We start from the raw sequence: 15973 nt of genomic DNA, 5'->3' as shown, positions 1-15973 counted from the left end.
TATTAAAATGCGACCAACAACAAACGGAAAAGAACAAACTGAATGGAAAGAACAAAACTGAACGTCATCCAAGTGCCAAGCTTTGTGTTTCAAAGGAGATGATGAAGAATGCATAAGAATGAGAGATGCTATCTGCAAGTTAGAGTGGAGACAGACCTGGCCGGGGCTTTGGGCCTTCTTTCCAGGAGAGAGGAAAAAGTCCTGGCTATGAGCACAGAATATCTGGACACCACTCAAGTGCCCAATAGCAGAGGAATGAATTATGATGAAGTCTATGGACACAGTGGGTTATTGCTTAGTCTCTGGGAAAGATAAACTTTTTTGTTTGTTTGTTTGTTTTGGGGCCACACTCAGCAGTTCTCAGGGGTTATACCTGGCTCTACGCTTAGATATTGCTCCCAGCAGGCTTGGGGGACCATAAGAGATACTGGGGATCAAATCTGGGTCAGCATCGTGCAAGGCAAATGCCCTGCCCATTGTACTAAGGCTCCAGTCCCGGGAAGATGGAATCTCATTTTTGACTGTGACATGAGGGAACTTGGAGGAGGGTATGATAAGCAGTCAGAAGGTAAGAGATAAAGGTTCTTATGCGGTATAAAGAAGCCAAGCAGGGTCCGGAGGGATTCCCAGCATCCCATGTGGTTCCCCAAGCCTACAAGCAGTGATTTTTGAGAGCAGAGCCAGGAATAACCCCTGAGTGCCACCGAGTGTGGCCCCAAAACAAAACAAACATACAAAATAAACCAAACAAAGGAACAAAGTTCAGTGATAACAAATCAGGAGCCACTGGCTACACCACCGAGGTGTTCAAATAGGGGGACAGAGAATGAACAGGGCGGTCATTGTGCTCACACTCTCCCCCTAAATATTTACTCTCTTGCAAGCCAATCTTACTCAAATTAAAAAAATAAACTCAAAGCTATAAATCTTATAAACTGATAAAACAAACTGAAAATGAGGATGGAGTGATAGCACAGTGGGTAGGGTGCTTGTTACTGCAAATGACCAACCTGATTTGATCCTCGCATCCTATAGGGTCCCCAAGTCCCTGAGTAAGCCCTGAGCACAATCGAGTGTTGTCTCCCCACCCCAATAAAAATAAATTAAACCCCAGCTAACACCATGTACCAAGGTAAAATCCAAATGGATTAAAGACCTTGATATCAGACCTGAAACCATAAGGTATATAAAACAACATGTAGGTTAAACACTCCATGACATTGAGACTAAAGCCATCTTTAAAGAGGAAACTGCACTCTCCAAACAAGTGGAAGCACAGATAAGCAGATGGGACTATATTAAGCTGAGAAGCTTCTGCACCTCAAAGGAAATAGTGCCCAGAATACAAGAGCCACCCACTGAGTGGGAGAAACTATAAACTCAATACCAATCAGATAAGGGGCTAATATCCAAAATATATAAGGCACTGATAGAACTTTACAAGAAAAAAACCATCTAATCCCATCAAAAAATGGGGAGAAAAAATGGACAGACACTTTGACAAAAAAGAAATACAAATGGACAAAAGGCACATGAAAAAATGCTCCACATCACTAATCATCAGGGAGATGCAAATCAAAACAACTATGAGGTACCACCTCACACCCCAGAGATTGGCACACATCACAATGAGAACAAGCAGTGTTGGCGTAGATGTGGAGAGAAAGGAACTCTTATCCACTGCTGGTGGGAATGCCGTCTAGGTCAATCTTTATGGAAAGCGATATGGAGATTCCTCCAAAAACTGGAAATCGAGGTCCCATATGATCTAGCTATACCACTCCTAGAAATATACCCTAGGAACACAAAAATACAATACAAAAACCCCTTCCTTACACCTATATTCATTGCAGCACTATTTACCATAGCAAGACTCTGGAAACAACCAAGATGCCCTTCAACAGACGAATGGCTAAAGAAACTGTGGTACATATACACAATGGAATATTATGCAGCTGTCAGGAGAGATGAAGTCATGAAATTTTCCTATACATGGATGTACACGGAATCTATTATGCTGAGTGAAATAAGTCAGAGAGAGAGAAAAACGCAGAATGGTCTCACTCATCTATGGGTTTTAAGAAAAATGAAAGACATTCTTGCAATAATAATTTTCAGACACAAAAGTGAAAAGAGCTGGAAGTTACAGCTCACCTCAGGAAGCTCACCACAAAGAGTGATGAGTTTAGTTAGAGAAATAACTACATTTTGAACTGTCCTAATAATGAGAATGTATAAAGGAAATGGAAAGCCTGTCTAGAGTACAGGCAGGGATCGGGTAGGGAGGAGGGAGATTTGGGACATTGGTGATGGGAATGTTGCACTGGTGATGGGTGGTATTCTTTACATGACTGAAACCCAAACACAATCATGTATGTAATCAAGGTGTTTAAACAAAATATAAAAAAAAAAAGAAAAAGAAAAGACATTTATACAATAATTCCCAGAGACAAAAGAGAGGAGGGCTGGAAGTTTCAGCTCAGGACATGAAGCTCACCACAAAGAATGATGAGTGCAGTTAGAGAAATAACTACATTGAGAACTATCCTAACAATGTGAATGAATGAGGGAAGTGGAAAGCCTGTGTAGAGTACAGGCTAAATGGGGTGGGGAGGAGGGAGATTTGAGACATTGGAGATGGAAATGTTGCACTGGTGAAGGGGGGTGATCTTTACATGACTGAAACCCAACTACCATAATCTTTGTAATTAAGGTGTTTAAATAAAGATATTAAGATATTAATTAAAAAATAAAAATAAAATCAAATATATAAACAATAAATTAAAAAGACATCCCACCAGCATAGTTTACAAGAATTGATACTATTTTCAAAGGTTCACACAATCCAGAGCAACCTTTAGACTCAAAGCAGCCTGAGGGGCGAGAGAGGTTGTACAAGAGATAAGGTTTTTGCCTTGCATGTAGCCAACCCAATTTAATTCTTGGTACCCACTGCCAGGGATCATTCCTGAGCACAGAGCTAGGAGTAAGCCCTGAGCATGCCAGATATGTCTCCAAACCAAAAAAAAAAAAAACAAAAAAAAAAAAAAAACAAAAAAAACCCAACAAAAAGGACTATAGGAACAGTCACACAGCATTGATCAGCCCTGTTCTCTGCCCGCCTTCACCCCTGCTGGATGGCTTTAGGCCCTCCTCCATCCCACCCTCTCCCAGCCAGTCTCTATGTCCAGCCACTCTCCTTCCTCCTCAAGCACTGGGGCAGCAAGAGTTCTCGAGGGGCTTACCCAGAACTTCACAAGGAAAAAGGCGTTGGCGGGCCCCCGCTCAAAGAGCTCCTTGAGCCCCCCCCTTCTTTTCGGGGAACTTGTCGTAGATCTGACGGATGTCTACGGCTTCGAGGTAGGGATCGCTGTAGCTCGGGCTGGACTGGCTGATGTGTACGAATAGGTGCTTGTTATACTGCAAAGAGAACTTTGGTGACTGAGGGTCTGTGGGGGCAGACAGATGGATGGATGGATGGATGGGTGGGTGGGTGGATGGATGGATGGAGTGGATGGATGGATGGATGATGGATGGATGGATGGATGGATGGATGGATGGATGGATGGATGGATGGGATGGGATGGGTGGGTGGATGGATGGATGGGTGGATGGATGGCTGGATGGCTGGCTGGATGGCTGGCTGGTTGGCTGGCTGGCTGGATGGATGGATGGATGGATGGATGGATGGATGGATGGATGGGTGGGTGGGTGGATGGATGGATGGATGGATGGATGGATGGATGGATGGATGGATGGATGGATGGATGGATGGGCCAGAGCTCAGGTCTCAACTATGTGGCTTAGAGCAAGTCCTAGTTTCCCCAAGTCCTCAGTTTCCCCAGTGACCAACCAGAAAAGTCAAACCCACAGAGCAGGCGTGAAGCCCCCAGGGACTATGCCAGGCACCTGGCTGGGGTTGGGTCAGTGGAAGCTATTGCTGTGCTCTGTGGGGTCTTGTGGGGTCTTTGAGGTCTCACCTGTCCTTTGGTTAACATGGGCAGCACCTAGCCCAAGAAAGTGGTCAGATATCCCTCACACAAGAACACACATTCACACATCTTGTCCACCCATGTTCGCCAGTGCTTCTGGGACCCAAGCTGGAGACTCTGGTGGAACCTACCGCATCTGGGTCCTGCTGCTCCAGGAAGGCGGAAAACTCCAACATCCACAGCTTGGAGCTGGCCACGCTGCGGCCCTGCCATGGAGGTGCTGGGGGGGGACGGGGCGGCTCCTGTTGTCGAGTCAAACCCTGCACATAGGTGGGACACATGGGAATTTAACGGGGCCTGTAGTCCACTGTGAGATCCAAGCTGGATGGTGGGGCTGGGGGGGACTTCAGTCTCCCTAGCACAAACCTTTCTTCCCACAGGGATGCAGGATGCCAGAAGGAGGGGGAGTCTGGTATATCAACCCTCTGGGCCCTGCACGGGGCTGACTCGGGAAGACAGTGGCTGGGATTGGGAGCTAGATGCCCACTGGACAGAAGGTTCTCGTGGTAGGCACCCTGGCCCTAGAAGCTTCTGCCTTCCCTCAAAGAGACACAACTTCAACCTAAAAATGCACCTTTCAGGATTCTGAAAGGTAGTCTACTAGGGAGGGCACTTGTCTTGCATGCGATGGACTTGAATTCAATTCCCAGCATCCCATATGATCCCCTTAGCCCAGAAGGAGTAAGCTAAGTACAGAGCCCTGAGTGCAGAGCCAAGAGTGAGCTCTGAGAACCACTGAGAGTGACCCTAAAACTTAAAAACATGCCTGTCAAAGCAAACAAACAAAAACACCAAAAGGGCTGGAGTGATAGCACAGTGGTTGGGCATCTGCCTTGCATGTGGTTGACCCCAGGATGACCTGGTTTTGATTCCCAGCATCCAATATGATCCCCGAGCCTGTCAGGAGCAACTTCTGAGTGCAAAGTCAAGAGAAACCCCTGAGTACTACTGAGTGTGGCCCAAAAATTGAAATGGAAAAAAAAAATAAAAAGAAAATAGATAGGTGTGTGGAAAGAAGCTGAGGACACCACCGGAAGAAAGGTCACAGTGGTGGTGGAACTCGTGTGGAAATGTGGGTTGCCCAAAACTCTATTAATAGCTGTAAGTCAGGAAGATTTAATGAAAATGTAAAACAATGCCAGCAGTGATTTCTGAGCACAGTGCTAGGAGTAACCCCTGAGTGCCACCAGGTGTGACCCCAAAATCCAAAAACAAAACAAAAAACACAAAATGGGGGAGGGGCAGAGAGATAGCACATCGGTAGGGCATTTGCCTTGCATGTGGCCAACCCAGGACAACCCAGGTTCGGTTCCTGGCATCCCATATGGTCCCCCCAAGTCTGTTAGGAGTGACTTCTGAGTTCAGAGCCAGGAGTAACCTCTGAGCACTGCCAAGTGTGGCCCCCAAATTAAAACAAACAAACAAAAAAAGTAAAACAAGAATGCGACATCAGAGGCCAGAGTGATAGTATAGCATAAAGCACTTGGCTTATACACAGCCAACCCAGGTTCGATCCTCAGCCTTCCATATGGTTCCTGAGTCCCACCAGGAGTGATTCCTGCCTGCAGAGCCATCTGAACATCACTGGGTGTGGCCCTCAAATTCAAAACCAAAGCATAGGAAGCAGAGAGATTATATAGTGGGTAAGACGCTTGCCTTGCACAAGGCCCACCAGATTTAACCTTCAGTTCCACATATGGTCATCAGACAGCAACCAGGAGTAAATCCCATGCACAGGGCCAGGATCAGCCCTGGGGACCACCAGCTATGTCCCCAAAACAAAACAAAAAATAATTAGAAACTTATTATCTGACTCACATTGTCTCTCCAGCCTCCAGGACAGTGCCTGGCCCAGAACAGAGAAGGGCTGCAGGCTGCATAGGAAATAATAGGATAGTACACAGGAAGGAGACATAATACAATGGGTAAGGTGCCTTGCACACAGCCAGTCTGGGTTGATCCCTGGCATCCCACATGGTGAGTCTAAACAGTTTCTTGGTTTAAGGGCCACACCCGGTGACGTTCAGGGGCTACTCCTAGCTATGCGCCCAGAAATCGCTTCTGGCTTGGGGGACCCTATGGGACGCCGGGGGATCGAACCACAGTCCGTCCTAGGCTAGCACAGGCAAGGCATATGCCTTATCACTTGCGCCACCGCTCCAGCCCCGGTCTAAATAGTTTCTGATGTGCTGCACATTGGAGGATTTTAAGGTGCAGAAAGGAAGGAACTGATACTGGGTGGGGAAATGGGATGAGGGATGGGAGTGGGAGAGGAGGACCCATAGAGGTAGAGGCAGAGCTGAGGATCTGAAGGAGGCATGGGGCTGGGGATATAGCATAGCGGTAGGGCATTTGCCTTACCAGTACAGACCTGGGTTCGATTCCCAGCATCCCATATAGTCCCCCCAAGCCTGCCAGAAGCAATATCTGAGCACAGATCCAGGAGTAACCCCTGAGCACCGCTCTGTGTGCCCCCCTCCAAAAAAACATTCCTGTGATGGGCTGGCTGGGGCTCTGCCACCAGTGCTCCCTCCCTCCCCATCTGCCTCTGAAAGCTATGTTCTGAGACACGCCCTGCAAGCCAAGCCCAGCAGGGACTGAAACAGGTGACCCCAGCTGTTCGAGCACGCCTGGGGCAGGGGCTGGGGTGCAGGCAGAAAACTGCAGTGCATGGTGTGAGCACAGCCTGGCTGGCACTTGTGAGGAACTGGAACACCAGGGCAGGACTCAAAGGGGTACCAGCCCCAAGACTCACTCACCTGGCAGGGGCAGCGCAGGCTGGATGGCGTAGGTTTGTGGAGAGAAAGGTTTCACACTGCAGACACGGAAAGAAGACGCTGAGTCCCAGTCACCTGGTCACCTGTGGCTTGGTGGGGAGACCTTATCCCCTCCCCCTCCTCTTGCAGTTTATTGTGGGGGAGACCACCTCCATTCCCACTCCTCCTCATAAGATGGGTCCCCTCTCCCTGAGCTCTGCTGTCCTCTGCAGGAGACAAGTGTTCTGGCTAAGGTCTACACTGCAGACTGAGCTAAAGCTCAAAAACAAGTCATCGTCCAATCCCCTAAGGCCACCCCCAAAGGTTCAGCTCAAGATGGGGACCCTCCACACCCCAATGGGTTCAAAGAGTTCCAGTGGCAGACTGTACTCACTCATGGGATGTTCCAGCGTGGCCCTGCAAAGCTCCCTGCCAAAACTGGGGAGGCAGAAGGAGAATCAGTAAGAGTGTAGCCCCAGGGACCAGGGTTGGGGGCACTCAGTGGTAGGGATGCTATGAGCCAGCCCAGGATACAACCCCTGAGGCCAGAGCAATAGTACAGGTGGGTGGGCACCTGCCCACCACATGCCCAACCTGGGTTGGATCCCCGGCATCCTGTATGGTCCTCCAAGCACCGCCAAGAGGAACGCCTGAGTATAGAGCATCGCTGGATATGGCCCAAAATAGCAAAACCAAAGATACTGCCACTGTCTAGCACTGCACCCCAAGTGCATCTCCAGGAGCCATGGGGCTCCAGGGGCTCCTCAGGAAAGATGCGGGAGACATGAGGGAGGCTCAAGCAGTTTGCCAACCCTCTCATCTCATACCCCTCATGTCCTATGTGGGGATCATCCGAGTGAACCAGCCAACTTTGGAACACTTTGTTATGTTTTACTGCTTGGCTTGGTTTCTTTTTGTTTGTGTTTTGTTTTTTTTTGGGGGGGGGGCCACACCTGGCAGTACTCAGGGGTTACTCTTGGCTCTATGCTCAGAAATTGCTCCTGGCAGGCCAGGGGACAATATGGAATTCTGGGGATGGAACCCAGGTCAGTTCTGGGTCAGCAACATACAATGCAAACGCCCTACTTGCTGTGCTATTGCTCCAGCCTTGCTTTTTGTTTTTTGGGCTACAACTGTTGGCACACAGGGGTTACTCCTGGATCTGCACTCAGGAACCACTCCTGGCAGGTTCAAGATACCATATGGGATGCCAGGGATGGAACCTAGGTTGATTGCATGCAAGGCACATGCCCTTCCCTCTGTGCTATCATTCCCTCCCCCAGTGCTTGGTTTCTTTTTGGAGGGCCCACACCCAGTGGCATTCGGAGAACCAAGCAGTGCAGGGGAGGGGCAGGCGATCAAACTTGGGGTCCCACATAGGAAAGCCTGTGCTGCTGCAGTTATGAAAGCTTCTCAGAGAAACACTTTGAGAGCCGCAGCCAAGCTCCTTTTTTCCCCACCCCTACCACAACTCCCTCTGATCCAGCACACACAGGTGTGGGGGGCACGTGCTGAAGAGTCATGTGACCCTCCAACCAAAAGCACCCCCAAGGAGAACTAGCCTCAGGGACGCACTTTCGGAACCTTTCTCAACAAGTGACCAACCCAGCTCTGGCCAGTCCTTCGACTAAGACATTCCCACATTGCACTGGAAGAGCAAGACTGGGCAGAATGGGGGGTCGGGGTGTGTGTGAAGACTTCTTGAACACACACCACATGGCTGCAAAGCCAGGGGACCCCCACTGTACCTCTGTATGCATAGCAGCCAAGAGGACGGCTCTCCCTGAGACAAGGTTCACTGCCAGAGGGGCCCTGATTCTGTGTGGTCCCTCAGTCCTTGTTCCCTCCTCTCCTCCCCAGACTCTCCTAGTCTGAAAGGATCAAGGCAATGTGCTGGGGGTTCCCCAGAGTGGGAGGAGTAAGGAGGAACACCCTACTTACCCCTGAGACTGCTGGATAGCCTGGGCCCCGGGTCAGGGCCATTTTACTGTGGAAGGCTGAGGAAGGAGATGATTTGAGCGGAGGACATGGTGGACATGCTCTGCAGGGCTTTATCCTTAGCTGCCTGATCCTGGTGGGAGACAGCGGGAAGGAGGGCCTCAGTGTGAGGTCAAGGGAGATAGGGTGCTGGCCAGGGAAGCTTACCCACCCCCCTGACATGTGGCCATACCCCTGGTCCCTCAAGGCCCAGAGAGAGAGAGAGAGAGAGAGAGGAGGAGAGAGAGAGAGAGAGAGAGAGAGCTTGGGTACAGATCCCTGCAGTGTTATTACTTGGCTTTGGGATGCCAAGTTGTCACTGAGTTTCTCAGGTTTATGTTCTCCTCTGTCAGGCCTCCCACCACCACACTGGTCTCTTGTTTTTGCTATTATTATTATTATTATGAATTTACTATGCTTGGGGGCCACACTCAGCAATGCTCAGGGCTGAATCCCAGCTCTGTGTCAGGGAATCACTTCTGGTGGTGTTCAAGGACCCATACTGTGGGGGTACTAGAGGTCAGACCCAGGTTGGCCACATGCAAGGCAAGCAGCAAGCACACACACACCCTCATTGCACTAGCTCTCCAGCTCCTCATCTACTGTCTGAGAACTGAGAGAGCCTTTGCAGACCAGCCCTCAGTTGCCCTCTGGATGACACAATACACCCAAATTCTGGCAATTTTTATTTGTTTTGAGACCAGACCCGGAAATGCTCAGGGCTTACTCCTGGACTCTGTATCCAGGAATTACTCCGAGCAGGCTCAGAGACTACCTGGGGTGTCAGGAATTGAACCCAGGTCAGTTACATGCTAGGTAAATGCCCTTTCCACAATACTCTCACTTCAGCCCCAAACTCTGCTAATTTTACCACAAGCGTTTTTTCCTGCCCACACTGGCGTGGAAGAACTGTGTGCCAATAAAGACACTATGAAACATGAAAAAAAATTAATTACTAAGAACTATTTTGCTTCTAGGGATTATTCTAGGCACCTGTCTTCCAAAGCCTTTCATTTATTCCTAACCTTTTTGGTGGGGAAGTTTTTGATGACCAAAACTACTTCAAGTGTGAAAGCCAAGTGTTATGGCTGATCACATCCCACCCTGGAAAATGGGGCCAGACCAGATTCCAGAAAATCTTATCAATGGAGAAATGGAAACAAACCAACAAGAGGTGGCCCTGATCCATTCGAAGAAGGCAGTTTATGAGTTTATTAGTGGGCAAAGGAATCCAGTTTTCTTTCCTTTTCATGGAAAAATGGTCTGAGCACCAGTGAGTTATGTGGCAGAACCTCCTCGAATCTTCTGTGGCCTTCCTTCCCTTGTCCCAGGCTCAGGTAGCTGATACCTGTTTTTTTGTTTGTTTGTTTTGTTTTTGGGCCATACCAGGTGATGCTCAAGAGTTACTCCTTTCTCTGCATTCAGAAATCAGTTCTGGCAGACTCAGGGGACCATGGGATGCCGGAGATCGAACCAGGGTCTGTCCCGGGTCAGCAGCGTGCAAGGCAAACACCCTACCACCATGTTATTGCTCTGGTCCCCTGTGAGTACCTGTTGGGTTTCTTTTCCAATGGGCAGGAGGGGCTGTCCTTGGTCATAATGTAGGTTCAGAGACAAGAAACGGGCATCTGTGGGGCCACTCCACAGTGACACTTCTGTGGATCGCTTCTGGCACTGTGGCCGCAACACAGGACCCTTCACAGATCAGAAAAAAAAATCCCCATAGCCAACTCCATACACTCCAAAGAATGAACTTCCCCCTGCATGGGTTGGGTTGCATGGTTTGTGTGGGTGTCCTTTAAGCATTCAAGAAAACACCAGTTAAAACCAAATACATGGATATATAGCATCAAGAATCTCTGATGAATGTCTGAACAAAGGTCTTCAGAACTGGAGGAATAATAGTCTAGATTTAAAACCCTCTGCCTTGGGGCCAGAGAAATACTACAGCAGTCAAGGGTTCTTGCCTTGCATGTGGCTGACCCAGATGTAATCCTGGGCACCCCTGAGCTCTGCCAGTAGTGATCCCTGAGCATAGAGCCAAGATTAAGTCTTGAGCACTACTAGATTTAGTCCCAAAACAAAACAAGACACTCTAAAATTTCAAATATTCTACATATAAAAAAGCCTCATAGGGCCAGAGAGATAGCATGGAGGTAAGGCGTTTGCCTTTCACGCAGGAGGTCATTGGTTTGAATCCTGGCGTCCCATGTGGTCCCCCGTGCCTGCCAGGAGCAATTTCTGAGCCTGGAGCCAGGAATAACCCCTGAGCACTACCAGGTGTGACCCAAAAACCACACACATACACACAAAAAAAGCCCCATAGGAGAGGCTGGAGCGGTGGTGCAACTGTAGGGCGTTTACCTTGCACACAGCTAACTTGGGATGAACCGTGGTTCAATCTCCCAGCATCCCATATGGTCCCCCAAGCCAGGAACTGTTTCCTTTTTTTTTGTTTGTTTGTTTTTTTTTGTTTTTGGGTCACATCCAGCAGTGCTCAGGGATTACTCCTGGTTCTACGCTCAGAAATTGCTCCTGGCAGGTTTGGGGGACCATATGAGATGCCGAGATTCAAACCACCATCCTGCTGCATGTAAGGCAAACACCTTACTTCCATGCTATCTCTCCAGCCCCACTATTTGTTTGTTTGTTTGTTTTGCTTTCTTTTTGGGTCACACCTGGCAGCGCTCAGGCGTTACTCCTGGCTCTATGCCAGGAGTGGTTTCTGAATGCACAGCCAGGAGTAACCCCGGAGCATCACCGGGTGTGGCCCAAAAACAAAAAACAAAATGCCCATAGGAAATGTGTCTGACCAAATTAAGACCCAATTATCAAACTGGAACAGAGACTATCACTCACCATCAAAGCTTTACTGGGGATAAAAGATTGGATTCAGTAATAGTTTGAGAAAAACTCCCCATTTTTCTTTAGGAAGAATTTTGTTTTTGTTTTCTTGGGGGGGGGCTACAACTGGCAGCACTCAGGTGTTACTCCTGGCTGCACACAGAAATCACTCTTAGCAGACTGGGATGCCAGGGATCAAATCCGGGTCCATCCTGGGTCGGCAGCATGCAAGGCAAAAGCCCTACTGCTGTGCGATCACTCCAACCCATGAAGAAAAAAACAATTTTATGGTCACAACTAGCCAGGCTCAGGGCTTGTACCTGGCTCTGATTTCAGACATCACTCCTGAGTGGGTATGTGAGGTGCTGGGAATCAAATCCAGGTTAGTCATAGGCAAAGCAAGTGCCTTACCCAATGTACTTTCTCACCCGGGGTCCTAGAAATTCTTCATCCATCCATCCATCTATCTATCTATCTATCTATCTATCTATCTATCTATCTATCTATCTATCTATCTATCTTTCTTTCTTTCTCTTTCTTTCTCTCTCTTTCTTTCTCTCTCTTTTCTTTCTTTCTTTCTCTCTTTTTCTTTCTTTCTTTCTCTCTCTCTTTCTTTCTCTCTCCTTTCTTTCTTTCTTTCTTTCTTTCTTTCTTTCTTTCTTTCTTTCTTTCTTTCTTTCTTTCTTTCTTTCTCTCTTTCCTTCCTTCCTTCCTTCCTTCCTTCCTTCCTTCCTTCCTTCCTTCCTTCCTTCCTTCCTTCCTTCCTTCCTTCCTTCCTTCCTTCCTCCTTCCTTCCTTCCTTCCTACCTTTTTTTTTGTTTTTGGGCCACACCCATTTGACACTCAGGGGTTACTCCTGGCTATGTGCTCAGAAATCGCTCCTGGCTTGGGGGGACCATATGGGACGCCGGGGGATCAAACCTCAGTCTGTCCTACGCTAGCACTTGCAAGGCAGACACCTTACCTCTAGCGCCACCTTCCCAGCCCCAATTCTTCGCCATTCTGATGGACTCTTTCATGGGGATAATGAACTGACCAGAATTTGGTAAGGGTTTGGTAGAAGTGGGTCTGTCTGGAGTGGTGGCAAGTTGAGAGTGGACAGAGGTCCTGGCAATTGACCAGAACTGTCTCCCACCCCACATCATCCTAGGAGAAATATCCCTGGCTTGGGAGCCCTGGTGGTTAAAAACAGGCCCTCTCTAGGCCCTCTTGGGGACAATTGGAGCTTGTATTACATCCGTGATACAAGATGGCACAAGTCATAGTCCCCTACTGTCTCTCAGTATCAGTCTCTGTGAGACTGCCTGCACCCCAACTGACAGGGCCCAGAACGATTTATAAATGGGTTTCAAGTGGGGGAGCATAGGACCAGGGGGAAAGAAGCAGGAGGATCCAGGGCACCCTGCCAGCCTGTCAGGATTGTGGAGCTGCTGGTGTGTGCTTGAGTCCATGGAGGTGGTGGGGGACAGGGACACAAGAGGCCACTGAAAGGTGAGTTCCTCCTCCTTTACACATGACCCTTCAGGGTCTAGGCTTCCTCCACAAACCCAAGAGGGAGCTAACACAGGTGCTGTCCAGAAGAGCAAGTTCTGACACCCCAACCAGCCTGTTCGAAGCCCCTCCCTGTAGAGGACAGGGGCAGGGTGGCAGCTGTGCCCCCCACCAAAAAAAAACCGAGTAGGCTCATGCCATTAACAAAAGCCAGGGGCCAGAGAGATAGCACACTGGTAAGGTATTTGCCTTGCACACGGCTGATCCAGGATGGACCCAATTCGATTCCTGGCATTCCCATATGGTCCCCCAGCCTGCCAGGGGCTATTTCTGCGTGCAGAGCCAGGAGCGACCCCTGAGCGCCACTGAGCTGGCCCAAGAACTAATCAATCAATCAATAAAAATAAAAAAGTTAAAAAAAAAAAAAAGAAAGCCAGTAGGCTCCCTCGACCTCAGCCACTCCCCTTCTTCCTTCCATCCCTCCCTCCCCAGACAAGAGAGGGGAACAAATGCAGGCTTGGGAAGCCCCCATTCTCTGTGGGTGGGGAAGGGCTCAGCAGGAAGTGGAAAGAACAGTCTGGACCAGAGTACAGCTGGAGATGACCTCAAGACGGACTCACTATGCAATGAGGCCATGTTGGGTTTTAGTTTTGTGCCACACCCAGCAGTACTTGGGAGCTACTTCTGGTTCAGTGCTCAGGGTGCTCCTGTCATAGTGCTCAAGGACTGCTTTAGGCTCGGTGCTCAGGGGCTTCTCTAGGATCAGTGTTTATGGTTCACTCCTGGCAGTGCTCAGGGGATCCTGTGGTGTCTGGGATCAAACCCTGGCTTCCTACAATCAAAGCCTATGCTCAGTCAACTGAGTCTTCTTCCCAGTCTCAACTTGGCCACTCTATAGAGGACACTAGACTAAGCTAGACTAGACTAGACTAGACTAGACTGGAGGACATTAGTCTAAGCCCCAGGAGGTCCCTAGAAGTTCCCAGGATCTGAGGGCAGAGATGTGTTAGATCCCAGGAGCTGGAGTGGTGGCTCTAGAGGTAAGGCATCTGCCTTGCAAGCACTAGCCTAGGACAGACCGCTGTTTGATCCCCCGGCATACAATATGGTCCCCCCAAGCTAGGAGCAATTTCTGAGTGCAGAGCCAGGAGTAACCCCCAGTATCAACGGGTGTGACCCAAAAAAAAAGATCCCAAATGGGTAGAAGCCCTGAGGTGGTTGATCTGACTGACCCCCTTGCCTTGCCAGGGCACTTAATTATTTGGGTCCTATGGAAAATCCTCTGGCCATTCTCATCAGGAAAGGGCCAGAATGTAACTAGCTGTGACTCTTCTGTCCTCTGTCTGCTGGCACCACTGAGGTCCATTGAAGACTGCACAGAAGACAAGTCAATGAGTTTCCTTAAAGCAGATGTGGGTCCCCAGAGAAATAAAGGTTCTGTTGTCCTCTGCCTTGCCCCCCATCTACTCAGTCACCTGCAGAGGCACAGGAAGCTGAGCAGAGGGGGGACGAGGGGATGCGGGGGGAGTGTGTGTGGATGTGGAACAGTGGGATTCCAGAACCTGGGTGTGTTCAGGGTACATGTGGTGGCCTGAGGGGGTGAGAGCAACAGCTGTGACCCGGCCCGGCTGTCCCAGAGACAAAGGGGCAGCTGTGTGGGCAGAGGACAGCTGAGTGACAGTGAGAAGGAGGGAGCCAAGCAGGCCAGCAGGTGTAACCCACTCATTCTGTGTTCCCCACTCCCTGGGACCGCTGGGATCTACCGGACCTTAGGAGCATCTATTTTGAAGGCTCTGTTTTTCTTTTATTTTTGGGGGGGGGATCATATCCTGTAGTGCTTGAGGGTCACACCCTATAATGCAGGGGTGCAGGATGAAACCTGGGGTTTCAGCATGAAAAGCATATACTCCAGGGATTGGAAATAGAAACAGTGGAGAGAGCATTTGCCCTGCATGCAGCCAATCATTGAACCAGGGTTCAATCTGTGGTATCTCATATGCCCCCCCTAAGCACCACCAGGAGTAATTTCTGAGTGTAGAGCCAAGAGTAAACCCTGAGCATGGCTGGGTATGGCCCAAAACAAAAGAAAAAAAGAAAAAAAGATTAAAAAAAAAAGCTTGAGAAAAAAACAAAACAAAACCAAAAAAAGCTTGAGCTACAGTCTTCATCCCACAGCTTTCCATGGGATTGCCCAACATTATTTAACCAATTGCCTCCTTTTCCAGGCGGAAGAAATCACTCAGGGCTCCCATGAAAATCTACCTCTTATTTTTGGAAAATAGAAAGTACCCCCAAATTGCACCTGAAACAACCTCTTTCCCCCACCCCCATGTCAACTATTTCAGGGCACCCTCACTTTGAGAAAAGCTGGCCGATGCTTTTAAACTGGGTCTAGGGTGGTTTACTCACCTTTCTCTGGAAAGGAGGAAAGGGGGTCTTAAAAGGGGGTCTCTGGACTGTCCCCTTACCAGCCTGATTCTGACCACAATAGCAACTGTCATGATATCTTGGGGTAATTTTTTTGACTTGGGATAAAAGAAAAAGTAGGAACTTCCACTGTTTTAATAAGAGAAAAGTTTGTAAATGTGAGTTTATTTTGGGGGAATTTGGGGGCTATAGTCAGTGGTGCTCAGGGGCTACTCTTGATTTCTGAGAAGCTCAGGGGACATATGGGATGCTGGGGATTGAACCCAGGTCAGCAGAGTGCAAGGCAAATGCCCTCCCCATTATAACTGTGCTATAGCTCCCAACCCAATGTGGGTGTTTCCTTTTATGCCCTGCAGGTTCAGCAAAAGGGCCCAGTAAGAAGGGCCCTTCTTACTCTATGGTACTGCTTTTCCCAGTGTCCAGCTCTCTAACCCCCAACATGCCTCTTTGTCAAGCACCCTACAGACTTCAAGGATGGAATGAACG

At 49.0% G+C, this 15973-nt stretch overlaps 1 protein-coding gene across 1 annotated transcript in view; it reads right to left on the bottom strand.

Moving 5' to 3' along the window:
* TEAD4 (TEA domain transcription factor 4) overlaps positions 1–15973 on the bottom strand; it is an 82169-nt gene that overhangs the window by 14515 nt on the left and 51681 nt on the right. Inside the window, 8 exon segments of the mRNA XM_049772480.1 lie at positions 3246–3308; positions 3310–3420; positions 4124–4220; positions 4222–4252; positions 6752–6807; positions 7143–7186; positions 8690–8752; positions 8754–8819. Coding sequence (XP_049628437.1) covers positions 3246–3308; positions 3310–3420; positions 4124–4220; positions 4222–4252; positions 6752–6807; positions 7143–7186; positions 8690–8752; positions 8754–8819 — 531 coding nt within the window.

The sequence above is a fragment of the Suncus etruscus genome, chromosome 4 (genome assembly GCF_024139225.1).
Source record: "Suncus etruscus isolate mSunEtr1 chromosome 4, mSunEtr1.pri.cur, whole genome shotgun sequence".
Taxonomy (NCBI): Eukaryota; Metazoa; Chordata; class Mammalia; order Eulipotyphla; family Soricidae; genus Suncus; species Suncus etruscus.
Note: the sequence above shows the minus strand (reverse complement) of the source record. Positions and strands in the feature narration are given on the sequence as shown.